Here is a 25,875-nt window from a genome sequence, read left to right on the forward strand (position 1 = left end):
ACAGCCCTGCCCTCAGTGGGCACCTGGGGTCCCGCGGCCAGGCCGGCGCCTTCGGGCGGGGGCTCCCCCAGACCCCCTGGCCGTGGGGCGGCACCTGGGGACCGTTCTGGGGATCCCGGCGGCTAGATGCTCCCGGGCACCCCGCGGCGCCCAGGCCTGCCCCACAAGAAAGCATGACCCGTCCCCACGTGCAGGGCGCTCAGCGGAGCAGCCCCGTGTGGGGGCTCCCGCCGTCTGCTCCCGCCTCGGGGCGTGGAGCCCCCCCCCCCCCCCGGCATCCACACCCGTCTCCCTGGGGAAGCCCAGCACCGCCAGCCCCGGCCCGGCCGTGCTCATGTGACGAGGGTGGGGGTGGGGGGGGGGCGTTGCCGGGGACTGGCCGGGGCACCGGGGACGGCCGGTGCGGGGTTTTCCCGCGGGGCTCACGAGCGCCCAGGCAGCCGTCAGGACTGACGTCTGTGTGTCTCGGCCGCAGCATCCTGGCAGCACCGGCCACCGCAGAGCTGGAGCCCTTGGCCGACGGACGGGTGTCCCAGACGGACGAGGTAGTGGCAGTGGTGGCTCGGTCACCGCGCTCCCTCCCCGTGTCCCCGCTTCCTCGTGTCCGCCGGGCACCTCTGCTGCTTCCTTTGTGCCGCGGGGACCCCTCTCCCATCTCCAGGCTCCTGGCCGGGGAGCCCCGCGCCCGCTGCCGGTCCCGCCGCCGGCCTTTGACGTGCGTTCGACTCGGGCTCCTTGAGGCCGACGCCCACGAGGAGGGGTGAGAGGGGCAGGTCCCTTGCGGGTGGCGGGGGCGCCACCTCGAAAGAAGCGCTCCCGACCCCTCTGTCCGTGCCGGCCCGCGAGCCGTCGGGGCTGGTCGGGGCCGCGCTCTTCCTCCTGTCGCTGCCGGCGCCTTCGTCACGAAGATCGACTTTGCCTCTTCTTCCAAGAGTTTGTGGTTTCAGCTCTCGTATTCAAGTCTGCGACCTGGCGGACTTCGCCGCGTGTGGTGCGGAGGGGACCCGGCTGCAGCCTCGCGCGTGCGGACGGACGGACGTCTCTCCCACCGACTGTCCGGTGCCCGTGGCGTGGAGAGGTGCTTCCGGGCTCCGTTCTGCCGTGTGCGCCCGTCCCTGTCCCGGTGCCACCCGGCCTTGCAGTGAACTGTGACCCAGGGAAGTGTGGGTCCTCCGACGGCGCTCCTCTTCTTCAGCGCATTTCTGGCTCTTCTGGGCCCTTTGAGTTTCCGTACGAACTTTGAGTCATTTTCCGCCACGCCCGCAGCTTGGCTTCTGTGGCAGTTGTGTTGAATCCGTAGCTGCGTTTGGTGGCCGTTGGCTCCGTGACCACATTAGGCCTTCTGAGGCTCGAACGGGGGTGTCCTCTTTGCCCCGGGCGTCCGTGTCCGTCAGCGACATTTTGTTGTTCTCAGAGTGTGAGCGTAAGTGGGCCTGGGGGCCCAGTCGGTTCAGCGGCCGACATCGGCTCAGGTCACGATCTCGCGGTCCGTGAGTTCGAGCCCCGCGTCGGGCTCTGTGCTGACCTCTCGGAGCCTGGAGCTTGTTTCGGATTCTGTGTCTCCCCCTCTCTCTGCCCCTCCCTCGCTCACGCTTGTCTCTCTCAAAAACAAACGTTAAAAAATTTATTTCCAGGTATTTTATTTTCCTCATTCTATCGTAAATGGAATTGTTTTCCTAATTTGATCATTGGGTGGCTCATTGCCAGTGTACGGGAATGATTTTCCGCACTGCCTTTCTGTCTCAGTCTCACTGGTCTCCCCTCCAGTCCGTACGTCCCCTCTGTCCGCGTGCTCGAGGCTTGGCGTGTGCCTCCTCCCGCGTGTTGTCAGAAGGCGGGAGGTTAGGTCACTGATTTGAGATCCTTCTCTTCCTTCCTTCCTTCCTTCCTTCCTTCCTTCCTTCCTTCCTTCCTTCCTTCTTTTCTTTCTTAAAAAATATTTATTTTGAGAGAGAGACCAGGGGAGGAGCAGAGAGAGGGGGAGACAGAGAATCCCAGGCAGGCTCCGAGCTGTCAACACAGAGTGCGACCGATGTGGGGCTCGATCCCACAAACCGTGAGATCATGACCTGAGCCGAGATCAAGAGTGGGACCCTTAACCAACTGAGCCCCAGGCGCCCCGAGATCTTTTTCTTTCCGAATGTAGGTGTTTACGACTATAAACTCCTCCCTCACTGCTGTCCTTCTGTGTTGTATAAGTCCAGCCACATCATTTTCTTTCATCTCCAAGTATTTCCTAGTTTTCCTCATGATTTCTTCTCTCACCCCCTGTTTACTCGAGAGTGTGTGGTTTAATTCCCGCCTATTTGCGAGTTTCCAAAGTTTCTTTCTGTTACTGAACGTGCAATTCTCTTCCTTTCCGGTTGGAGAGCACACTTTGGGCAATTCAGTGGTTTAAAATTCATCGAGGCCAGTTTTCTGGCCTGGCATTTGGTCTGTCCTGGAGAATGTTCCATGTGCCTCGAGGAGAACGTGGAACGTGTGCTCTGTGGTCGTTGGGCAGAATGTTCCAGAGATGTCTTTTAGGTCTAGTTGGTTTCCAGCGTTCAAGTTTTCATCTCCTTGGTGGTTTCTTTGTCTAGTTTTGTACGTTATGGAAAGTGAGGAATTAAAGTCTCCAATGATTACGGTTGAACTTAAGGAATTAAAATGTCATTGCCAGCAAATACTCATCTCCCGCCAAAGAGAGCGGTAAAAGAAGTCCACGGCAAAGACCCGCTAAGCACTGGGACTTGGTGGTGAACTGGCGGGACGTGGCCATTTATGTGAGTCCCTGGGACAGACAAGCGGGAAGTAACCATGATGGTCCCCGGTGGTCCCAGTGCTGCCGTCGACCCCCGTGACCCGATGGTGGCAGTGTCCCTCGGAAGGGGTCAGGACAGGCTTCCCCAAGGAGGTGACGTTGGAGCTGAGGCCCGAGGGAAGGCCAGGGTGGGCAGTGGGGAGCAGGAGGGAGGGCCTGGTCCCGGGTCCTGCGGGCCCCGGTCGGAGGGGAGGCTGTCCCGCTGTGCCACGAAATGCCAGCGTCAGGGGACCTGAGAAGTGCTGGCTTGTGTGAGCCTCGGTGTGGGGCTGGCTCTCGTGGGGCGCCCTGGGGCCATGGGGGTGTCGGGCCTGACGTGGGTCCTGGCATCACCCCCCAGGGCCGCCGCGACCGAGCGCCGCGGGCGGATGGCTTACACAGAGGCACCACGTCGGTGTCGGCAGAGCCCTGCTCCTCCCAGAGGCTCTGGGGGACGGTCCTGCCTCTTGGTCCCGCTTCCAGGGCTTCCCGGGCCGTGTCGCGCCGCCCCAGCCTCCGCCTTCATCGTCACACAGCTTTTCCTCCGCGAGCGTTGTTCCAACCCCACGTCCGGGGCCATCTCGCCTCGGCCTCCTTCGCTTAGTTGCGTCTACACAGACCTATTTCCCCAAATACGCACCCAGTGTGCCGCCCCCGGGGCCTAGAACGCGCACAGGTCTCCAGCCGGGGCCGCTCTCCTGCCCCTCCCAGCCCTCAAAACCCGGTCTGGACCTTTTCTTCCGAAGGCCCGCTGTGTCGCTGGCGGTGAGGGGGAGCGAGCCCCCGCGTCCGCCCCTGGCCTTTGGGGCCACGTCCCTCCCCCGGGCGTCCGGTGCCGCGGGCCCAGCGGTGCTCTCCCCTTCCTCCGCAGGAAGACATGGGCATGACGTACGCGGACCTGTCCGTCTACGGCAGACTCCGGAAGGTCGCCAAGACCGGGCCCTATGGCATGTTCTGCAAGCTCGTCAGCCTGTGGAAAGACGTGTGTTCCCCGCGGCAGGTACACCGTGGGCACGTCCCACGGAGGGAAGCCGGCAGGACGGTCCCCGCGCAGGGACCGTTTGGCGGGAGTGAGTCAGCACAGCGTGGCCTCCAGGGGTAGCCCTCTGACAACCCCCAGTTGTCTCTTAACCTGAGCAGGGCCCGACGCCCCTGCCCGCTGTCCCGCCCGCGGTCAGGCCCGTCGGGGCTCATGCGGTGGTTCCCACGGAACCGCCTGGAAGCCTCGTGCAGTGTATCTTCCCGGGCCCCTGCCGGGGTCTCCTGACCCCGCGTCCGGGGGCGCTAGAGTCGGGAGCCGACACGTTACAGCTCAGCCACCCGCGCTGTGCGGCCACCAGCGCGCGTCCGCTGCCCCCGGGGGCGGGGGGGGGGGTCCCGTGGGGCCGTCAGCTTGCGCCTTGCGGCATGACGCGGCTGAGGGCCCCGGGCCTTCGCAGCCTTGCGAGCCCGAGGGTCCGCGTGTTCCTTGCCTACCAGGTGGCTGACAAGGTGAGGTGGTTTTTCTGCAAGTACTCCATGAACAGGCACAAGATGACCACGCTCACACCCGCGTACCACGCGGAAAGCTACAGCCCCGACGACAACAGGTTCGACCTGCGGCCGTTTCTCTACAACACCAGCTGGCCCTGGCAGTTCCGGTGCATAGAGGCCCAGGTGCGTCGGGCGACGAAGGGGCTTCTCCGCGAGCCACGGCTGTGGGGGGAACGCCGGCTCGCTGCCGCTTTACATTCGCGGCCGCGCTTTTTGCGGCCCCGGCTTCGCGAAGCGCAAGTACGTTTCGGGTCGGCGGGCGCTGTGCCTGGTGCTGCGTCCCTCGCGTGGGTAGCCGTGGGCACCTGGGGCCGGTCGCCGCCCCTCGCGGACGACTCGAGGGTCCAGATGGTTTCATGCCTTCTGAAACCACTGTGCCTCTCCTTTCTGTTTCTGGTTAATTGATAGAGTGAGGAAAGATTCGTAAAAGCAAGTGTGGGCCCTTCCCGCCTTCTCCTCTCCAAGGCCAAGCACGGGAGCAGGGCCAAGGGCACTTCGGGCACAGGTAGTAACGGCCCGAGGGAGGGACAGGCGGCCAGCAGGGAGCCCTCGGGTGCACAGAACACGATGTTGTGATGATACGGCGTTGAGCCAGAGAGCGCGGCGGGCTGGAAGGACACGCTGTGTACCGGGTGGCCGAGGCAGGCGCCCCTGCAGATGACGTATCCGCAGGATGGACCCCGGGTCACACTGCACGTCCGGGCCGCGGGCGAGGGGTCACCCCAGGGACAGCGGGCCTTGGCCGCAGACATTTCTGGTTGTCGTGCCCGGGGTGGGTTCTGTGCCACTGGCATCTAGCGGGCAGAGTGCAGGGACGCTGCTGGCATCCTGCCGGGGACAGCCCAGCCTCCAGACGAGGAGTTGGGGGAGGCGGGGCTTGGCTCCCCCGGGGGCGCTCAGTGGTGGGGTCCCCCAGATCAGGAATGGGGTTTGGAGGCCATGCAGCCAAGTAACGGGCAAACGTAGACCCCTCCGAGGACGCGTGTGGGCAGATGCAACTCTCCATGGCGTCCTCGTCCGGCAGGGACCCCCGCGATGCGCTGAGGCGCGTCCTGCCAGACTTGCCCAGTGCACGTGCTCTGCGCCCTTCCCACGTCTTTGCACATCGTGGGGACTGCCTCGCAGCTGCTCGTCTAGTCCCGCAACGGCCCCCCTAGCTGGGTGTGAACCGGCGTGTTCCATGGCGTGGTTGTGAGCGTCCAGCCGTGGACGTGCGCGTGGCTTCTCCATCTAGGTGCTGCGGCTCGAGAGCAGAGGCTGTCAGGACCTGGATGGCGTGGACTGACGCCCCCCCCCCCCGAGGCTTCCACCTCGCCGGTGACGGTGCGCCCAGAACGGTGTGCCAGCGTCTCCCTCCACGCCTCGAGAGGGCGGGATCTTGCTCTGGTTCCTTAAAAAAGACTCAAATAAAGAGCGTGTGATTTCTGGGACTTGAGTCCGTTACCTTGTGGGGTGAGGGTCCTGTCCTGGGCCCCCCTCAGTTCCACAGCCTCCCTGGTGCAGAGCGAAGCCTGGCTGGGAGGGGCCCCACACCACCCGGGAGGGGGCAGAGGCAGCTTGGGGTCTGTGCTGGTCTGCCCCTGCCCAAAGCCTCACCCGGGAAAAGAAACTGGTTAGCAAGAAAAGGAATTTTTTGGTTAACGTGCAGAGCAGCGCAGGGCTTGGGACGGCTTCAGGTCTGGCTGGATCCAGGATGTGCACATGTCCTTAGAACTTGGTTCTCTCCTCCCCGCTGCCCCGCTCGGCTCCTCTCTGCCTCCGCGGGCTTCCTTCATGCTGCCCATCAGGGTGCTTTGGCCCCAGCCTCACAAGCTCCCATGTTTGAATCCAGCAGGAAATTTGCTCAGTTGGGTCAGGTGCCCATCCCTGAACCAGTTAGTTAAAGCACCAGGGTCCCCTCCCCCCCCCCCCCCCCCGCCGCCACCAGAGGACCAGGAGGTGTTACAGAAGTAGGAAGAATGAATGGAGAGAGTCCCAAACAGCACACGCCCCTCCCGTACCTACCCCTCCTGGGCTCCGATGTCTCTGTCCTCACCTCCTTCTAAGGGGACCTTTCCTGGGCTGCTGCCACAGGCTCTGGGCCCACGAAGCCTGTGGGTGGTGGGCCTTCCCCTCACCTTCCCACAGTGACAGCGAGGCCGCTAAATATTAATCAGGCTGCACTGAAGGTGTGGGCCCCAGCAGAGGGGGTGACACATTTCTCCCCTTTCCCAAGGCCGCCACCGTGAGACGGTGTCCATGCCTGGAGTCCAGGACCCCTGCAGACCGAGGAGCAAAACAGCCACTCCTCCCCACCCCCCAGAGGCCCTTTATCTCGTGACGTAAGCCAACATACAGACGACCTTTCACACAGCGAGGCAAAGCCGTTTACTGCTCGTGATCTGATCGGTATTCCCCAGAAGCCTTGGCCTTGGAGACCCAAACCCCGCTCTGAATGTCTGAGTCCCCTTAAATCCGTATGTTGAAGTCCTAGCCCCCAAGGCGATGGCGTTAGCAGGCGGGGCCTCCGGCAGGTGATCGGCTCATGAGCGGAGAGCCCCTCGCATCAACCGGCACCCTGGCCCCAGAACCGGGAGAGATTAGCGCCTGGTGATAACAAGACACCATTAAGGTGACTCTCCTAAAGCAGAGAGGCAGTTTTGTTTCCGGGGAGAGCTCGATCCTCCCCCCACCAGGGAGGATCCAGAAACAAACACCTGCCGGTAACGCTGTTCTTGGCACTGACGTGGCCTCCGTGCACCGGTGGGTGTCGCCCTCGCCCGGGGCTAGTTTCCGACACAGCTGGTGAGCGGGCGCTTTTGGCCCCTGGGGGTGGGGACAGATGGGACCCAGGAGATGTGAGCGTGGGGTCAGCAGCTGAGGCAGGGACCCTCACGTCACGGCATCACCCTCTGAGAGGACGGCTACCAAGGGTGACACCCTTTGTTTGGGCCTTGTCACCCCACAGGTGTCGCGGGCGGGACTGGCACCTTGCTGACTCCCTGGGGAGGGGACGGCACACCGTGGAACATCCTCGGGCCCAGTCACAGTGTCCTTGCAGTTACGGGGTGGCGTGCCCCAGTTACAGGGTCACGTCCCCCCAGAGGTAGGGTCGTGTCCCCCCAGTTATAGGGTAGTGACCCCCCCCCCCCGTTATAGGCTGGTCACCAGAGCCCAGCTAATGAGAAGCTGGCGGTCCCTCTCGGCAGCCAAAAGCCTGTGTCTGAGGGATGCTGGCTTTCTTCAGCCCCATCACAGACCAGACCCAGCCTGCTTCCTAGAGAAGATGAGACCTCACCTCAGACAGGGCCCACCCAGGATCTCAGGAGACTCCTCACGTCCCGGGGACGCTCCTAAGAACCACGAGCCCCTGGAGCCTTTCTTGCCACCAGAAGGTCCTGAAGCCTTGGCCAAACGTGCGCCTCGACAACAAAAGCGATGGAAGGGACCTCATGAAGACACAAGTCTCCCGGCACCAAGGGTTTATTGAAGCAGCCAAGCCCAGGACCGGCCTTGTGTGGCCCATCCAGGCAGAACTCGGTCCACTAAGATTCGTTTCAGTGGAATTCTAAAGACCAAAGCAGAGTTTGGGAAGACGTTGCATCCAGCAGGGTGAATCCCTCAGAAGTCTGGGAAGAAAAAGTGTCGTGAGACCCTAGAACATGCCAGAACAATGGACGAAGGACAAGGGCACGCCATTTGCAAAGGACCGACCCGCGCCCAGAAGAATTTTAGCCGCGTTACTTGCGCAAAGCTGAAAACTTCCAGTCTTGTCGCGGTCAGGCAAAGCCTGGAAGCAGCGACTGTCTGCCGTGGCCAGGCGTGACTCCATCGGTCCCCTCGACACACTTCGGAAGGTCAAGTTGGCAGCGGGCTGCAACGGGCCCGAAGATGCGCCTTTTCACGCGGGGAGTCTGCTCTGGCCGTCTGTCCTCGGTTTTCCTATAAAGGGGAGGCTGTCGCAGGACTCGGCCCGCCGGGGCTTGACCCGGGGGCTCTCCTTCCTGCTGCCGGGGAGGCGTGACTCGCACCAGGGCATCGCCACCCATCAGGGGGCGCCCTCTCCGTTGGGCGGGGCCGGCGCCTCTCCCGGGCTCTGTCTCTTCCCCTGGGGTCCTCCAGAGACCCCCGCGAGGGGCGCCTTCGGCGGCCGCCCCCGAAGGCCGCCGATGAAGAAGTAAACGGCAGGGTTCGCGGTGCTGTTGACGCAAGACAGGAGGACGCTGACGTCATTGAGAGCCTGGCTTTCCACTTTCCATATCAGGAACCTGATGACGCTGAGGGGCACGCCGCACAGAAAGAAGACCAGGGCGGTCAGCAGGACAACCAGGTAGAGCCTTCTGGGCAGGTGAAGGCGGGCGCTGTCGCGGACTTGGCGGAGTAGCAACAGGCTGGATGTGCCCATGGTGACAAAGAGGACGGCGACCCACGCGTCCGTGATAGCCACAAGCGCAGGGCAGAAGCGAGTGGTCGGGCTGGACAGCTGGCCGCAGGCGTGGCCTCTCAGAATGTTCATCAGAAAGGTCAGAAGCCAGAGGAGGGCGCTCACGCCGGCCGACAGGTGCCTGGGGCAGTGGCACCGGTACCAAATAGGGAAGAGGACGGAGAGGCATCGCTGGAGGCTGATGGCGGTCATGACACCCAGGCCAGTGAAGTAGGACGAGAACCTGAGGACCATAAGGATGCCGGGAAGGTGAAAACAGCGGTGGAGGAAGGGCTTCAGGATTTGGCGTGCGCAGAACACGATCTGCGAGCACAGATGCATGAGATCCGCCGCGGCGAGACTGAGGTTGTAGGCAGAGAAGGGGTTTTTCCTGACGGACGCGCGGATGAGCCAGATTACGGCCCCGTTTCCCACCAACCCGCAGAGGGCCACGACCACCGTGATGGACCGGAGGAGCACCTGGCCGGTCATCCGCGCCCCCGGAGACATCCCTGTGGTGTCGTTGCCGGAACGGTTGACGGCCTCGCAGTACTGGTCCATGCTGGGGAGGCCGGAGCTCAGGAGGGTCCCGCCGTGCTCCCCTGACCGGCGGGCTCTGGGCGCTCCTGGGCGGGCAAAGACGGAAATGCAGAGTCTCAGGCACGTGAGGAAGTGCCCTGCTCCCCCGCCCAGGCCTTCCATCCCCTTGTCTCTGCTTCCCCTTCCCTCTGTCCCCCCCGCCCAACACACACAGCCCCAGCCACAAATGTCCAGCTGTCCTCGGCTCTCCCTAGACCCGGACGGGACAAGCTCTCGGCTTCACCCCCATGGGCTCGGCCCCTTGAGCATCAGCGTGCGCCCCTCTTTGACTTCTGCCTCCAGGAAACCGATTTGCTGGATGTCCCCTCCGGGTCAGGCTCCAAGCAGAACGCAGGGGCAGGGGCGGGGGCAGAGGGAGTTGGGGGAACCTGGAATCTGCCCTCAAGGAACCTCGGGTAACGACCATTCACGGGACAGTGTGATAAGGGCCCGAGCACTCACTGGGGAGCAAGAAGGGGCGACCACTTGAGGGCACTGCAGCGGTTTTCAAGACGGGGGAGGGTGCGTGAGGCAGAGAAACCGCTGGAGGAAGGGCCAGAGGCCCGGGGACGGAGCGCTCGGCATGGCCGGTTCGGGCCCAGCAGTCGGGGGTTTGAGGGAGAGGACGTGGGCGGGGCGGCTTGGGTCCAGGCGGCCAGCTGGGTGAGCGCCCGGGTGGCCCACACGCACCGTCGTCGGCAGTGGGAGCCGTGCCCGAGCCCCTAGGGGGTCTCACGCACCGCCTCTGCCTCAGGGCCCCAGAAAGGCAGACAGCCACCCGAAAATGCTCTGCGGGCCCCAAAGGCGGTGAGTTTTAGTGTCCCCGGAGCTGTGGGGGACAGAAAACGGCTCCCGCCAGAGACTCCCGCGTCCCGATCCCCAGAGCCTGGGACTAGGTTAGGTTGGCAACAGAGAAGGAAGGTGGCTGGTCCACTGGCCTTCAAGTAGGGCGGCGGTCCTGGGCCATCCAGGCGGGCCCCCAGGGCAGCCACGGGGTCCTTCTAGGACGGAGGCAGAAGAGGAGCGTCAGAGAGGGTGGCACCGTGGAAGCGAGGGTCAGGAGGCCGTGTTGCGGGCTCTGGAGACGGTGGCAGGGACCGTGAGACCGGGGACACCAGTGGCCTCCGGAAGCCGAGAGACGTCAGGGAGCAGACGGCCCCCTGGAGCTTCCCGAAGGAACGTGGGCCTCGCGGGGGCAAAGCCCGTGAGACCCACCGAGGACCTGGGGCCTCTGGAACCGCCATGTGGCACGTGTGTGCTGTTCGAGGCGGCTGCACGCGGCGGGAACTCGCCGCGGGGCAGTCGGGACGCCCGCGGTGACCCATCGCCGCTGGGGGGGGCGCAGGCTCCTGCCTCCCGGCGCCGGGTTCCTCAGCTGCCCCTCCCTCGATTTCCCAGCCTTCCCTTGGTCCTTGCTCAGGCTTCTTCGGCCCCTCTCCTCTCTCCTTCCCCCAAATGCTGCTGTCTTCCCAGCCGCTTTCCTCAAAAAGTGCCTTTTCTCTTTGAGATGCCTTTTCCCCCCAGCTGACTCGTCAGACTGCCCACCGATGACACCAAGTATAAGAGATCCCCCCAAACCCCCGCTCTTCACGGCACGTTTCTTAGGTCTACAAGTTACGGAGCCACACGGAACCCGGCCCCTCAGATCCGACGTGTGGGGAGCGCCGGAGGCACCCGGTGCGGGGGGGGGGGGGGGGGGCGGGGCCGCACTTTGGCTTCCTGCTCAACCCCCCACGCCCGGCCGGTGGGTGCCTTCGTGCAACACACTAGATCGCTCTGTGCCTCGGGTTTTCACCTGACGCGGGGGTTGGCAAACCTTTTCCGTAAAGAGCCAGATAGAGCAAATATTACAGGCTTTGCAGGCCACGCGGTCTCTGCAGAGCTACGAGGCTCTGCCCTTGTAGCAGAAAGCAGCCACGGGCAAACACATCGTGTGTGTGCTCTGAGAATGCCTCACTTCCGTGCACTGAAAGTTGAATTGCACGTGATTTTCACGGCCACGAGATACTGTTTTTTGAAAAAAATGTTCCCGGCCATTTCGGGGTGCCTGGGTGGCTCAGTCGGTTGGGCGTCCAGCTCTCGATCACGGATCAGGTTATGCGTGACCTCAGAGCCCGTGGGATCGAGCCCTGCGTCAGGCTTCGCGCTGAGCACGGAGCCTGCTTGAGATTCTCTCTCGCCCTCCGCCCCTCCCCAACTTGTGCTCTCTCCCCCCTCCTCAAAATAAATACACATTAAAAAAAAAAAGAAAAAAGGAAACGAAAATTTCCCAACCGTTTAAAGACGTAAGACCCATTGTTGCCTCACAGACTGTACAAAAACAGATAAGCGGCAGGATTTGACCCACAGGCAATAGGTTTCCAACTTCCCGTCAGTGGTGATAAAGATCGTGATGTCATCTCCTCACAGGGTTTTTGTGAGGCGGAAACCGCCGAATCCTTACAAGACACTTAGAGCAGTGGCTGGCACATAGTAGGTCCTCTGTGAGCGAGAGCTGTTACTGTGACCGCTGTCAGTATCCTCGACTCCCGCCTGTCCCTCTCTGTCCGACATCCAGGGCACCCAGCGTTTCTCAGCATTGTCCCCATGACGCCTCCAGTCCACCTCCGTGTGGTCACTCATGCTGTGGTCACACTGCGTGTGGTAAGGCCGCACTTCCCGGGCCCGTTGTGCTTGGGTAAAGCCTGGGTGGCTCGGTCGGTTGAGCATCCTCCTGATTTCGGCTCAGGTCATGGTGCCAGGGTCATGGGACCGAGCCCTGTGTCAGGCTCTGCACTGAGTGTGGAGCCTGCTTGGGATTCCCTCTCTCTCTCTCTCTCTCTCTCTCTCTCTCAATTTAAAAAAATAAAAAGAATCCTCAGTGGAAGGTCCCTTCTGAACGGATGACCTAGTTCCCGTCTTGAGACCTTCCAGAGCTCCCCCACCGTCCCCCATGGCGACCAGCAATACAGTGGCTGTTCCATCCGCCCGGGGCTCTAAGTAACCGTGTCTTGTAACCGGCGTGGCATGTGAGTAGAAAACAGAGAAGGAAAATGAAACAAAGAAAAAAACGTTTTAAGACCCTGAGATTTGGGGATTGTTTGTTACCAGGATATAAGCTGGCACGCACCGACGGATACGATTTCCTTCCTCCCACTCCCAGCTCCCCGTCCTGCGTTCACACTCTTGGCCGTCTCTAGCGGCACCCCGCCCCCGCGGATGTCTCCCCCCATCAGCACCCTAGTCCTGCCCTTCCCCTCGTCACACCCTGGGAGGAGGCCTCAGGATAACAACTGCCCCCCGCCCCGCTCACAGCCTGCCTCTTTCTGTTCTGACCCTCCCGTCACACTCTCCGCGCTCCGGCCACCCTGGCTTACCTACAGTGCACGTCTGTCCCATATTCCCTGCCGTCTCCATGACTTTGCATGATGCGCGACCTATACCTCCCTGCAGCCCTGCGGGATCTACGGCCACATCATCCAGGCTCAGCCTGGGAGCCGTCTCCTCCAGGGAGCTTTCCTTAGTGCCTCCCTGCTCGTGTTCCCAGAACACTTTCTTTCATCATCGGACCGGTACCAGGAGGACATGACAGCAAGTGACGCGAGTCGGTAAAGATTCCTCAGTTCAGGTGTTTTAAGACTGAAAAGCAAGCTTTGAGGGAAGGAAGTGAGGAGAAGCTCATGAGCTCGTTCTTAGGTACGTTGTTTGGGCTGTTGGTAGCCTGTCCCGGCGGCCGTTGGACACGTAGGTTGGAATTTTGGAAGAGCCGTGGTCCAGAGGTGTGAGTTTGGCCAGCATCGTGGTGTAGTGTTGGCCAAAGTCTCTGGGGAGGGTGACCTCCCAGAGTGGAAGGGACCCACCGGGCTGGGGAAGAACGCCACTGGGTGTGGAGGCCGAAAAAGGACCAATGGAAGCCCGGTGAAGAGGAAGAAATGGGAGAGGGTGACATCCCAGGATCTGAGGGCAGAGCCCGGACCCAGAGGGGACCACCGGTGCAGCCACAACGTGAACTTGTGACACAAATTAATGGCGGGGTGCCTGGGGGCTCAGTTGATTAAATGTCGGCTTCGGCTCAGGTCATGATCTCACGGATCGTGGGTTCAAGCCCCGCATCGGGCTCTGTGCCGACGGCTCGGAGCCTGGAGCCTGCTTCGGATTCTGTGTCTCCCTCTCTCTCTGCCCCTCCCCTGCTCGCTCTCTCGCTCTCTCTCTCTCTCAAAAACAAACATTAAAATATTTCAAATTAGGGGCGCCTGGGTGGCGCAGTCGGTTAAGCGTCCGACTTCAGCCAGGTCACGATCTCGCGGTCCGTGAGTTCGAGCCCCGCGTCAGGCTCTGGGCTGATGGCTCAGAGCCTGGAGCCTGTTTCCGATTCTGTGTCTCCCTCTCTCTCTGCCCCTCCCCCGTTCATGCTCTGTCTCTCTCTGTCCGAAAAATAAATAAACGTTGAAAAAAAAAAAATTAAAAAAAAAAAAATATTTCAAATTAAATTATAAAAAATAAATTAATGACATGAAGAATTTAGCATAGTTTAGGTTGTTTTTGATTCTAGATGTATAATGTGCTGGAAACAACATTCTAATCAAGCAGAGGACATATCACTATACGTCAATGTCATCAAAGAAAACTTTTACTTTGCTCACCAAAATGTCCCGGGGTGCTGTCTCCGAGGGGACCCGCTCCCGAAGGCTGGTCGGCGGGCCTGGTGGCTGGAGGACGGTCAGGCCTCCGCCTTCACCGTGACATGCTCGTCCTGGGTCCTAGGCCTCCCGTCTAAGGAGCCGTGTGACCGTCGGCCTCCGTAGCTGTCCAGCTTCAGTCCCCACGTGCCGTGGAGTAGTCCTGCCACAGCGATGGCACACGTCACTCCATCAAGTGACCGGGTGAGAATGCCGGGGCAGGGGCGGGTGGACAGGGTGGGACACGTATCGGTGAAAACTGGGGGAAAGCCCACCGGAGAACCGGCCAGAGGGTGCAGGGCCGGGGCACCGGGGCTCCCCGCTGAGATGTCAGACGCAAGCCCGGACGCAGGGAGACATGCTGGGTTCAAGGACCGAGCGATGGCTGAGCAGGGAGGAAATTGCGGGCAGAGGCAGGGGACACCGTAGGAAGCACGGGAGCTCCTTGGCTCCACTGCGGCCCGGGCTCAACCTTCGGGGGGATACGCAGCGACAAGGGGGACGCGCCAGAGGGCTCTTACCTTGACGCGGGCGCAGGAGCCGGCGGGAGGGGGCGGGCCGGCCTCGGTGTTATCAAGGTGCTGCAGGCCCTGTGTCTTCCTGTGGGGGGGGGGCCACGGCCAATCAGGTGCAGGCACCATCTCGGGAGGTATCTCGGTATCTGTTCTGTGTCCTGGCGTTTCCTCCCGTGCGGCCTCGCCCCTGCCCTCACCGTCACCTTCCCTGCGTTCTCGGAGCCACTGTCCCCCTCCGATGCCTTCTCTTCTACAAGCCTCCGCAACACGTTTCCAGGGCGCCCATCATCTCGGGTGGCCTTGGAGACTTCATGATAGCGCGCGTGTGTCGGAGGCGAAGCCGTCCCTGGGGGCCCCTCGCAGTGAGCTTGGTGAGACGGCCCTGCAGGGCCACCTCGCTGCGTGTGGGGTCTTCCCCCCCGGTTCGTCCCCGGGCATCCCCAGGCAGGTCCCAGCCTCCCATCCGCGCTGGCCCCCGCCCGGACGCCCCACACACGAGCACCGCATGCTGCATCGGCGGGGTGGGCCCGCGGGGCGCAGAGGGGCTTCTTCCCCGCGGTCCAAAGTCTCCAGCCGCGTCAGGGGCACTGAGACCACACATTCTTCCTGGGAACCACGTCTGTTTGTGCCGCGGGCGGGCGGTCCTCGGAGAGGGCCAGAGAGTGGCGAGGACAGAGGACAGTCCCCCCGGCTCTTGGGGGCGAAGGAGAGGCGGGCGCCCCTGAGCCCCTGGGACAGATGCGCCCTGACATCACTCCGCCGTGCTCCCCAAACGCCCGCGGGAAGGGCTTTCCCGCTGCTCAGTTCTCCTTTCCCAGGAGGAAAATCTGGCCTCACACGGGTGTATGCGGCAGAAACGGGAAAGGGGAATTTGAAAGCCCTTGTAGACGCCCTTCTGCAAAATTGGAGCCACTGTTTCTCAAAATTACGCCACGTGCTATGAAATTGTAGCTGCTTAAAGGTTATTTACGACGTGGAAGCCGACGCCGTATCGTGAACTCCTCATACTGTTAGGTGAAAATGCATTGATGTAAATGGCTCTCTGATTGGATCTTTCCTTCGTGTGTGGTTTTGTGACCTCATCCGTGAATTATTTGGCAAGTTCTGGCTCACGGAGTTCTGCAGGCCTTTCAAATACTGACCCGTCTCACGATAAACTCTGTCCGTGTCTGTCTCTACGTCACGTTTGTTAACGTCACCGCGAATCTCCTCAGAAAACCCTCTCTTTGAACTTGCTGCACGCGACGTAGGCGGCAGGCTTATATGGTTTTCAGAATCGTAACCGTTTCCTCGAAAGCCCACACGGTACCACTGGTGATAAAAACCGCTAGATGTTTTCCTTGCAATGACGAGGTCACTTTGCTCCCCTGAGAAAATTCCCTCCAGCTCTCCGGCCCTGAAGAGTCCAGAAAAGACGGTGATCTATCGAATAAACAGGGCCGGAGTTGTTGGGTCGTCGGCCCCAGCAACTGCACCGTGCTTGCGCCTGGGAAAACCACCGCACGTGGACATACGGTGGGACGTGTACGTGTCTGCAAATGTGCCCCGTTCGACCACGGCCAACACAGGAAGTCACGTCCTCCTGATTTCACGACGTGAAGACTTCTCACCGCTCCCATCAGGGATCCAGGACGTTCCTGAGCGAAGCCGGCTCCTTCAACAATCGCTGCACGGCCGTGACAGTGACACGGAGCACGTCACCAGAGCGTGTCCCCCGGCCGTTTTACCCACCACTGCGTGTGTGTCCGTCGGGGCAAAGCTCAGCAGAGCTGCTCCGGGAGAAACCTCGAGGCTTGAGGCGAGTATCCGACATTTTAAATATTTTAGCACCTTTTTTTTTTTTTTTTTTTTTTTTTTTTTTTTGCTGTCAAGCATTCATAGAAACAGGACCTTCTTCCGTAATTAGTTGCAGCCGATACGACACTAATACGAGACATTCGGCCATATCTGTAGAATTGTCCAGATGGATGTGAAGTTCGGGTACTAACTCCATCTTTACGTTGAGGCCAAATCTTTAATTTAGTGAGTTACCGTGTCACCAGAAAATGGGGAGCACCAGGGTTCCCCTTCCTGACCCGTCACGCCACGGGCATCCTGCAGGGTGTGGGGGGAGCGGGGAGGGGAGGTGAAGGCCAGCGGCCAGCGGGTGAGAACAGGCACCTGCAGTGTTTCCTCGAAAGAAGTGGGGACAGGTTCTCAGAGCGGCACCAGAGGGCGGGACCCAGCGCCCAGAGCCGACCACGAGCCCAGGGAGGGCGAGAGGGTCTGCGTGCTACGGGGAGGGAAGGGGGCAGTGAAACATCCCACAGAGAACCCCCCTCCTTCCCCACCTCGCCTCCCAGCCCCATGTGGCCCTGCCTGCGGCCCCCCGTCCGGGGGCAGGCTCACCTCACTCTGTGCCCGAGCGGACTGTTCCAGAAGGGATCCAGAAGCAGGACCCTCGGAGAGACCGGCGTGCAGGGTTCAGCGGCCACGCTGTTGAGAAACAAAAACCCGGCCACATCGCCCGCCAGGAACCTGAAGCGTGGTCCCGGGGGATGGGCCCAGGCACGGAACCCTAACCTTTCCGGGCCGTCCCGCTGTGCGCGTCTGGGTCCCGGTCCCCTCTCCTCACAAGGACCCCGGTCACATGGGATCAGGGCCCACCCCGGGGACCCCGCGTTGCTTCGAAGAGTCGCCTCCGTGAAGACCCGCCTCCAGATACAGTCCCGTCTCGGGTGCTGGGGGGTCAGGACTCTGGCGGGCGAATTCCGAGCCAGAGGCCACACGGGGCTTGCCGAGCACAAACGCGGGGCTGCCTTCCAGGCGCCCGGAAGCTGCGGCCGACGGTTGCGGCACCGTCGACCGTAAGCACGTCGTTGTCAGAGGCACTAAACCGAAGGCGTGTGAGCAGATGCGTGGCCTCAGAGACGGTCCAGAGAAGGGCTCGGAGGTCACGCGTGCAGGACCGGACCCGGCGTGTTTTCTGTCGTCCACAAAGCTAAGGGAAGTGTCTCGAAGGTCCTCTCACACTTGCAGTAAAAGCGCGGTCCGTGAGGCGGCGTTTGGAGAGCTGCGGGGTGCCTGTCGACGTGGAGCGAGCGGGTTGCAACTCAAACAGTCACAATAAATAAACAAAATAACAGTAATCTGAAAATGGAAGCGCGACACACACGTACAGACGGAAGAGACCGGGCTTCCCATCGTCAAATAAATCAAGACCGCTGTTGCCAGGCCCAGATGGCTGACGGGCCACAAGAGTTGTCTCGACTCCTGGCTTAATCTGTTCAAACCGCACTTCCGGTTTCTGTCCTCGAGGTCCAGATCCGAGCGGCCACAGAACCTGGAGCCTGAGCCGGGGTTCTGGAAGCCGCAGGGGAAATAAACGGGAGCCCCACGTGACAGGAAGTCACTGTTGTACCTGCAGTGGTTACCCTGTAATGTCCAGAGTCCCACAGACCCTTCTAGAGCCAAGGAAAAGGGTGTGAAACTGATCAACCCGTTTTTTTTGTTTTTTTTTTTAGTTTTTTAAAAAATGTTTATTTTTGAGAGTGTGTGTGTGAGCAGGGGAGGGGCAGAGAGAGAAGGAGGCGCAGAATCCGAAGCGGGATCCAGGCTCCGAGCCGTCAGCACAGAGCCCGACGCAGGGCTCGAACCCACGAACTGTGAGATCATGACCTGAGCCGAAGTCGGACGCTTGACCGACTGAGCCACCCAGGCGCCCCCATTTATTTATTTTTGAGAGAGAGAGAGAAAGAGAGGGAGGGGCAGAGAGAAATGGAGACAGAGAATCCCAAGTAAACTCCACACTGTGAGTGCAGAGCCCGACGCGGGGCTCGAACCCAAGAACTGTGAGATCGTGACCTGAGCCGGAGTCGGATGCATAACCGACTGAGCCGCCCAGGAGCCCCTAACCACACCCACTATTAAGAAATGCACACAGGCTCTCGTTCTGTCTGCTCCAAGAGGCAGAGGCGAGGCAGCGTATGGGACCATCTACAGTTTTCATCCTGAACGATCCTTCCTCGAGGATTCAGGGTTGACTGGGAAGTTTCCGGAACATATTTTTCAGTTGCAAAGCATGACGCGTAATGTGCGTTGCTTGTGGAAAACCAAACGTGTGTACTTGAACTGGGAAGGAAGGGGGGCTGAAGCTGGCCGATCTCGGGGAAGTGTGTCCGTCCTTGGAAGCCTCGGACCCGGGTCTGGCGTTACCTCCTTGCTGGTTACGCGGGTCCGCGAAACGTGGCGGCTTCCGCAGATCTGAACCCAGACGTGGAGGGAGCGCCTGTGCCCTTCACGCGTACGACGTGTCCTCTGTGCCTGCTAGGTCCCCAGCGCACCCCCAGCAGCCCCCCGTGCAGTCCGTCGCTGGGACCACCGCAGGTCAGAGGGAGGGAGGTGAGAACTTCCAACGTTTAAGGAACTTTCTCTGCTCCTTCAGTCTTTGCGTGCCTGGGATCCCCGTCGGCACTAGAATTTAGATGTCCCGCAATCTCCTCTGTGTCACGGGTGCTGTCCCCAACCAGCACGCTCCCTGCTGCTGGCGGGGTGGGGGCGGGGCGCGTGCCCTCACGCACTCCTGGGGCACAGGTACCCGCCGGGCGCTCCTGGCTTCAGATGGCTCCTGCTCGCGCACCGGCTTTCCACGCCTCTTCTGTCTCCTGGGAGCCTCTTCTGGGAGCTGTCCCTTTTCCCACGTTCACGGGGCCCCCGACAGCCTGTGTTCCGGCTCCTGGGGTGAGGCTGGGAGCGCGTCCCGTGTCCCGGGCAAATGCTCTCACCCTCTCCTCTCCAGACAGAAGTGCCATCCCCGTGATCGGGAACCTTCAACACCCCGGCCCACGGTCTCTCCAGACTTCTGCCTGAATGTGGGTCGGAAGGGCCCTGGCTTTATGTTGTGACAAACTTGGTTGTGGTCCTGGTGGCCAGGAGAGCAGGTGTGGGCAGATCCTGGGGACTCGGGGGGGCCCGGGCTATCTTGTAGGGTAGAGACCCCTGCGTAGCCTCCCGGTGCTCTGATCTGAGCGTGCGGGGAACCTGGGAATTCAAGATTTGGGGGCACATCACCCCAATGTCCCCATCCAAGTCAGAGTCCCATTCTGTCCCAGTGTGGTCCCTGATCCTGGCACGGCTGGCCTGCCCTGATGGGGAGTTTCATCTCTGGAGCTCAGATGCCAAAGGTCCTGGGTCTGAGACCCCCACTTCTGTGCCCCGGGCTGCAGAGGGGAGGGCCTTCCACTCACCAACTAGCTTTGGCTGCTCGGCTTTCAATGCTTCCTTTAAGTGGATTGTGGATTTAATTGCGGGTTTATCCCTCAGCCTTTCGCAAATATGACTGGATAGAAACAGCCCCCCGGCCACACTGTGTACAGATTCTGCCCCGCCCCCCCCCCCCCCCCCCCATTTCTCAGACACCTGACACGCTGCACCAACAATCCATCCTGTCCAGGGTCCCACCCACTGCCGGGAGGTCTCCCGATTACGCTGCAGTCTGGCCGGCAGGCAGCGGGCGACCCTGCTCCAAACCCTGTCCCAGCATTGGCTCCCTGCCACAGCCCTGGTACCAGCCGTGGCCGCCTGGGGTCCCTGGGGAAGCAGGCTCTGTGAGAGAAGGGCAGCGTGTAGGAAGTTCCTCAGGGGGTGCTCCTGGGGAAGGAGAGGGAGGGGAGGGAAGGGGAGGGCAAGCAGGAGGGCTGGAATATTCTGCAGTCTCCACGGAGGCCACAGCTACAGGCAGCTCAGAAGCTGGGTGGCCCCCTCAGCGGTGCCTTGATTGGAGCAGGAAGGCCAGACTTTGCCCCCGGGGTCACATGCAGGCCGCCTGGAGACGGGCATGACCTTGGGGCGGCGCCCTCTCCAGCTGGGTCTGTGTGTAAGGGGCTGACGGCCGGTCAGGGAGACAGTGCTTCATCCCGGGAGGGGTCTGGGTGGTGCATAACATCCACCTCAGGGTCTGCCTTAAAGAACCGAATCTTAAAATCTGACCACCAACGGGGGCGCCTGGGGGGCTCAGTCAGTTGAGCATCCGACTTCGGCTCAGGTCGCGATCTCGCAGCTCGTGAGTTCGAGCCCCGCGTCGGGCTCTGTACTGACGGCTCGGAGCCCAGAGCCTGCTTCCGATTCTGTGTCTCCCTGTGTCTCTGCCCCAGACCCACTCGTGCTCTGTCTCTCTCTGTCTTCAAAATAAAACATTAAAAATTAAAAAAAAAAAATCTGACCACCAGCACTTTAAAGCAGGTGTGGGACACCTCAGCCACATACTGTCCCCCCTCCCCAGCCCCTTCCTACATTTCTCCATCGCACTCAGATAGTTACACTCACTGCCTCAAAGTCCGTTACTTTTCTCTTGTTTTCCATTGTTTTCTAAGGCTGTCCTTGTTCCAATAAGTTGATTCCGTGATCCCCCAACGGGTTGTAACCTGTAGTTTGGAAAGCACCCTCGTATGCTATTAAAACTGCATCGTCCCTGTGTGTCCCCTACCAGGCTCTCTAGGGCGGGGCTCGACTTTGAAACCCCGGCACCCCTTCATTGCGTGGCACCCAGCAGAAGTTCATCAGTATTTTAAAATCTAAGTTCCTAAATCTAATCTAATCTAAGTTCCTAAAACCTAATCTGAGAGTTCTTCCCCGGGACAAAGAGACGTAACGTTGTGATAAAGCGTGAGGGCCCAAGGGGCGGGGGCCGTGTGGTCAGTCCCCTAAATCGTGCAGACAGCCTGACCAGGAAGGCAGGGCTCCGGAGCCCAGGGGCCCGTCCACGGCGCTCAGCCTGGCTTCCTGGCGTCCACCCCGCCCCTCGGGAGGGCTGGCGGCATACGTGTGCTTTCTCCGAGCCCATCTGAGCAAAAGGAGACCCACCCCCGACAAACACAGTCACTCGCGGGACGAGAGGCTAGTCAAGAATATGTTTTGTAGGTGGTCTCGGGCCAAAGTTTTCAGTGAGGTCAGCTCTGCCTCTCAAGGAACGTTGGCCTGTACGGGTCACCAGAACTCACACTCTCTGTCTCTGTTTATTTTTTAAAAATTGAAGAGGAGGGGCCTCTGGGTGGCTCAGTCGGTTGAACATCTGACTTCAGCTCAGGTCACGATCTCACAGTTCGTGGGTTCGAGCCCCGCGTCACGCTCTGTGCTGACGGCTCGGAGCCTGGAGCCTGCTTCGGATTCTGTCTCCCTCTCTCTCTGTCCCTCCCCTGCTCGAGCTCTGTCTCTCTATCTCTCTCTCTCTCTCTCAAAAAAGAAAAAAACATTAAATAAATAAATAAATAAATAAATAAGCAAATAAATATTGAAGTGTAACTGACATACGATGTCCTGTTAATGTCAGGTGTGCATGAGAGTGACTCAGTATTTTTATACGTGACAGAATGAGCCCCTCGATAAGGATGGTTGCCATCCGTCCCTTTAAGTTCCTGGAATATTAATGACTTCCTTCCCTGTGGGGCTCCGTGCATCCCTGCGACTTCTTTTTTTCTTTTTTTTTTTTTTTTAACGTTTATTCATCTTTGAGAGACAGAGAGAGACAGAGCCTGAGCGGGGAAGGGGTAGACAGAGGGAGACACAGAATCCGAAGCAGGCTCCAGGCTCCGAGCCGTCAGCAGAGACCCTGACGGGGGGCTCAAACTCACAGACCGTGAGATCATGACTTGAGCCGAAGTCGGACGCTCCACCGACTGAGCCCCCCGGGCGCCCCTCGGCTTATTTCTTTTGTAACTGGGAGTTTGCACCTGTCGGTCCCCTCCGCCGTTTTGCCCACCGCCAGCCCCTCCCGCCCCCGGTAACCACCAGGGTGTTCCCTGTCTGTGTGAGTCCGTTCACGTCTCCTGACGTTTGTGGGGGCAGATTCCACGTGTAAGTGACATCGTACGGAGTTTGTCTTGCTCTGTCTGGGCTCTGCTAAGATCTCATTCTCGCTAGGGCTGAGTACTACTCCGTTGTGTGTATGCAGCATCTTTAACTGCTCGTCCGTCGGTGGACCCCTGGGTCGCTCCTGTGCCTTGGCTGTCGTGAATAGTGCTTCAGGGACACAGAGACACTGACATCCCTTTGGGTGGGGATTTCCATTTCCTCTGGATAAATACCCCACAGAGAAGCTGCTGAGTCTTATGGTCCTTCTGGGTTTTCATTCTCATTCTCTCTTTCTCTGTCTCCCCGTATGGGTTTCTCTCTCGTTTCCTCTCTGTCTCTGTCTCACCCCCGTCCCCCAGGACGTCCCCCATTCATCAAACCCAGGATCAGGGTCAGCGAGTGCTCTTGGGGGCACGCTGGTGACAATCACGTCACCGTGGGCCAGGAAACGCACATCCTGGAGAAGGCGGAGTGTGTGAACACGCATTCGCCTCTGAGTTCTGAGTTCTCGCTCACATGTCTTTCTCAACATCATTTCCTCCCGACGTTACACACGGAACTCTCAGCCGGGAGGACGCATCGCGGCCGTCTGAGGCCACGCTTAGGGACATGTCCCCGTCTTGCTGTTACACACGCTGTTCCTTAATGAAATCTCGAAGACGTCGAGCCAGGTGAGTCCCACACATGTTTGAACTGTGGCATTTGGTCTCAGGGTATTTTGCTCTCGTTTGTAAGGGAGACGTAGGTGTGTTAAGGTCTTTGTAACGGGGGAGGTGGGAGGAGGAGAAAACCTCAAAAACGGGGTGCACCTGCCCGTGGCCGTGGAGGTTGGCTGGGGTGGGGGACAGCATCTCACCAGAGGAGGAGCCTCAATCTTTTTTAAACCCTTTTTTAATGTTTATTTATATTTGAGAGAGGAAGATGGAGCACAAGCAGGGGAGGGGCAGGGCGAGAGAGGGAGACACCGAACCCGAAGGGGGCTCCAGGCTCCGAGCTGTCAGCACAGAGCCCAACGCAAGGCTGGAACCCACGAACCTCGAGATCACGATCCGAGCCAAAGTCGGACACTGAACCGACGGAGCCCCCCGGGCGCCCCGGGAGGAGCCTGAATCTTGATCTCAGCTCGGGTGTCCGAGAAGCCCCCCAGCCCCCGGAGCCTCAGTTTCCCCACCTGCTGAGCATGTAAGGGGCACCACTGCCCCTTACGTCCGACCCCTCCCTCAGCCCCTGCCCTCTTGCTGTCCTGTCCCCGGCAGCTGCCTCGCTGTCTTCTGAAACCACGTCCATGGGTCCCTCTCAGGGCCACCTGCCATGATGGTCCCTCCGCAGGGGAAGCCGGCCGTGCTCTGGGCCCTCAACCACACGCGGTCTCTGCAGGCACGACCCCTCCTGAGGACAGCACAGGAAGGGGCTTTACTATCTAGAGAGGTGACGGTTCTGCTCCCTGGCCCTCTGTCCAGACCTCCGGGCCCGAGGGGGTCATGGACGGCTGGACAACCACACTCCAAGTGAGGCGCCCGGTGGAGGAAGGAGCCCGGGGGTTGTCACTCCTCGAGCAGCCTTGCCTGACATGCGCACGGTGTTCTGGCCCCACGGTGGGACACGTAGGGTTATCAGAGCTGGTTCTCGGGGCCTGGCCGGCTCACGAGGGACGTCCGAGACTCCGGGTCCGTGGATTCGTGTCTCAGAGCGGGACGGGTGGATGTGCGGACGTGCTAAGGGACGCGGTGGGGAGAGAGCGGCCTGTGTGGGGACCACCCCCTGGAGCCGCGCTGCCTCCCGCCTCGGGCCCTCCTGCCCGCTGCCCCCTGGCTGGCCCGCCGTGCTGTGAGAGCCCCGACCCGAGTGACATCCCCTCCTGGAGCGTGGCCGCTGCTGCCGTGCCCCTCCCTCCCTGCACGACGGCCGTGGTGACTCAGCACAGACTCATGTTTCCACACCCGACTCCCTGCCTGACGCGTGTCCCTTCTCCCTCGCGTCGTGTCTGGGCCTCCTGGCGGCCCTTGGCTGCGTGGGTGTCTTCTTCCCAGTCGGGTCCAGGGGTCTCTGCCTGAGGCACATGGCTGTCGGTGTCTGGGCCCTGTCCCTTCGCTTGAGCATCGCGACTTCACTCTGTCCGACTCGCTTAAAGACTTAAAGGCATGCGCCGTATTCCTAAAGGCTCTCGGCGTCTCCTGTGGTGTCTCTTTCTCGGTCCGGCCCGTTACAATCCTGTGCCGTCCTGGCGGCGGGAGCCCGCCAGGGTCTCCCCGTGACCCAGGCCTCGGCCACCACGTTCCTCCCCACGGGCGGCCTCTGTGTCTCCGGCCCCTCCTGGCCTCACCCTCCATGGTGAACGGCAGGGCCAGCCCCGTCCTCAGCTCGTCCTGGGGAGCATCGGGGAGGAGTGGGGAAGGAACCTCTCCGGTGGGCGTTAGCAGACGAGGCCGAGGTGCCCCGGGACAGAGGGGCAGCTGGCACAGACCCTCTGGAGACACCGGCTCAGCTCGGCATGGGGACCCCCCTCCCGCAGAGCAAATGACGTCCCCGCTCCGAGCTGGGTGCTCCGCAAGGCGCACGCACAAACCCGGCCCTTTCTGCCCCCACGGCTGCTGCAGCACGTAGACAGTGTCACCGCCGAGTGCGGCTTCCGTGGGCCTGCAGAACAAGCCCGTGCTGCTGCTGGTGGCGGCCGGTTGTGGGGGGGCCGCTTCCCTCCCGCCCGCCACGCTCATCGGACCGGGCCGCAGCGCCAGTGTCCTGGGGCCGCGAGGCTTCCCGGCACCTGCAGACCCCAAGCATCACGGGCAAAGGCACCGCGGCTCCGTCCGTCTCCCAAGGGCCAGGCTCGGTCCTTCCACAGACTTCCTTTCTGTCGCCCCTGACGCGAGGCTTGGCTCATCCACGCCCCCCCCCCCCCCCCGCCCCGGTTCTCTGTCCAGATGGCGCCCCTGCATGCGGGGCTTTGGAGCCAGACTGACCTCGTTCCAACTCTGGCTCTGCCCTTCGAGGCCGTGTGGCCCCCGGGGGTAATCACGCCGCCGCTCCGCTGCCTATGCTCCGAGGGGAGGGTGCGGCGGGCACCTGATAACGCAAGATTGCTGTGAAGATGAATCAACCTTGTGAGCTCGTGGGATTTTATTTACAAGATGGGTCATTACGTACACTTTATTTCAGCCTTAACGCGTTTAACTGTGTCCATTCAGGTGCACCTGTAAAGGCTGGAGCTGACGTTCCAGGGTGTTGTTTTCTCTGTACTGGTTCCTTGTTTTAAACCCTGGCTCTCGGGGCTCCTGGGGGGCTCCGTCGGTGAAGCGTCCGACTTCGGTTCAGGTCACGATCTCGCGGTCCGTGAGTTCGAGCCCCACGTCGGGCTCTGTGTTGACGGCTCAGGGCCTGGAGCCTGTTTCAGATTCTGTGTCTCCCTCTCTCTGACCCTCTCCCATTCATGCTCTGTTTTTCTCTGTCTCAAAAATAAATAAACGTTAAAAAAAGATTTAAGAAAAAAAAATAATAAACCCTGGCTCTCTGCATCTTTTTTTTTCCACGGTGAGCAAATCACAGGACCGACAAAACGTTTTTATTAACGTTGGGTTTGCG

At 60.7% G+C, this 25,875-nt stretch overlaps 2 protein-coding genes across 7 annotated transcripts in view; one reads left to right on the top strand and one right to left on the bottom strand.

Moving 5' to 3' along the window:
- Positions 1 to 5,742, top strand: part of NADSYN1 (NAD synthetase 1) — a 37,137-nt gene extending 31,395 nt beyond the window's left edge. For 2 of the 3 annotated variants that reach the window (XM_030331446.1, XM_030331447.1), the window contains 4 exons: positions 476 to 545; positions 3,654 to 3,782; positions 4,262 to 4,438; positions 5,550 to 5,742. In XM_030331446.1, the coding sequence (XP_030187306.1) occupies positions 476 to 545; positions 3,654 to 3,782; positions 4,262 to 4,438; positions 5,550 to 5,600 (427 nt within the window). In that variant the 3' untranslated portion in view covers positions 5,601 to 5,742. The other variant, XM_030331448.1, reaches the window with a different exon arrangement.
- A 2,019-nt stretch (positions 5,743 to 7,761) lies between these two features.
- Positions 7,762 to 14,433, bottom strand: LOC115524804 (mas-related G-protein coupled receptor member X2-like). 4 transcript variants are annotated; one of them, XR_003972218.1, is made up of 3 exons: positions 11,571 to 12,049; positions 8,039 to 9,343; positions 7,762 to 7,923 (listed from the first exon to the last, which is right to left on the bottom strand). XR_003972218.1 is itself a non-coding variant. In XM_030331453.1 (2 exons), the coding sequence occupies exon 2, from the start codon at positions 9,276 to 9,278 to the stop codon at positions 8,343 to 8,345; it is 936 nt and encodes a 311-aa protein (XP_030187313.1). In that variant the 5' UTR covers positions 9,279 to 9,343; positions 13,919 to 14,433; the 3' UTR covers positions 7,762 to 8,342. The 4 variants fall into 4 exon arrangements, 3 of the variants coding, with proteins under 3 accessions (XP_030187313.1, XP_030187314.1, XP_030187311.1); XM_030331453.1 differs by lacking the exon at positions 11,571 to 12,049 and adding an exon at positions 13,919 to 14,433 and having other exon boundaries at positions 7,762 to 9,343; XM_030331454.1 differs by having other exon boundaries at positions 7,762 to 9,343; positions 11,644 to 12,049.
- Positions 14,434 to 25,875: the final 11,442 nt, after the last annotated feature.

The sequence above is a fragment of the Lynx canadensis genome, chromosome D1 (assembly GCF_007474595.2).
Source record: "Lynx canadensis isolate LIC74 chromosome D1, mLynCan4.pri.v2, whole genome shotgun sequence".
NCBI lineage: Eukaryota > Metazoa > Chordata > Mammalia > Carnivora > Felidae > Lynx > Lynx canadensis.

Coding starts and splice junctions, on each gene's coding strand:
- LOC115524804 (XM_030331451.1), bottom strand. CDS start 11,592: ATGGGTCTTACGTCTTTAAACG. Junction 9,344..11,570: donor GGGTCTTACGTCTTTAAACG/GTTGGGAAATTT, acceptor TTGCCCGCCCAG/GAGCGCCCAGAGCCCGCCGG.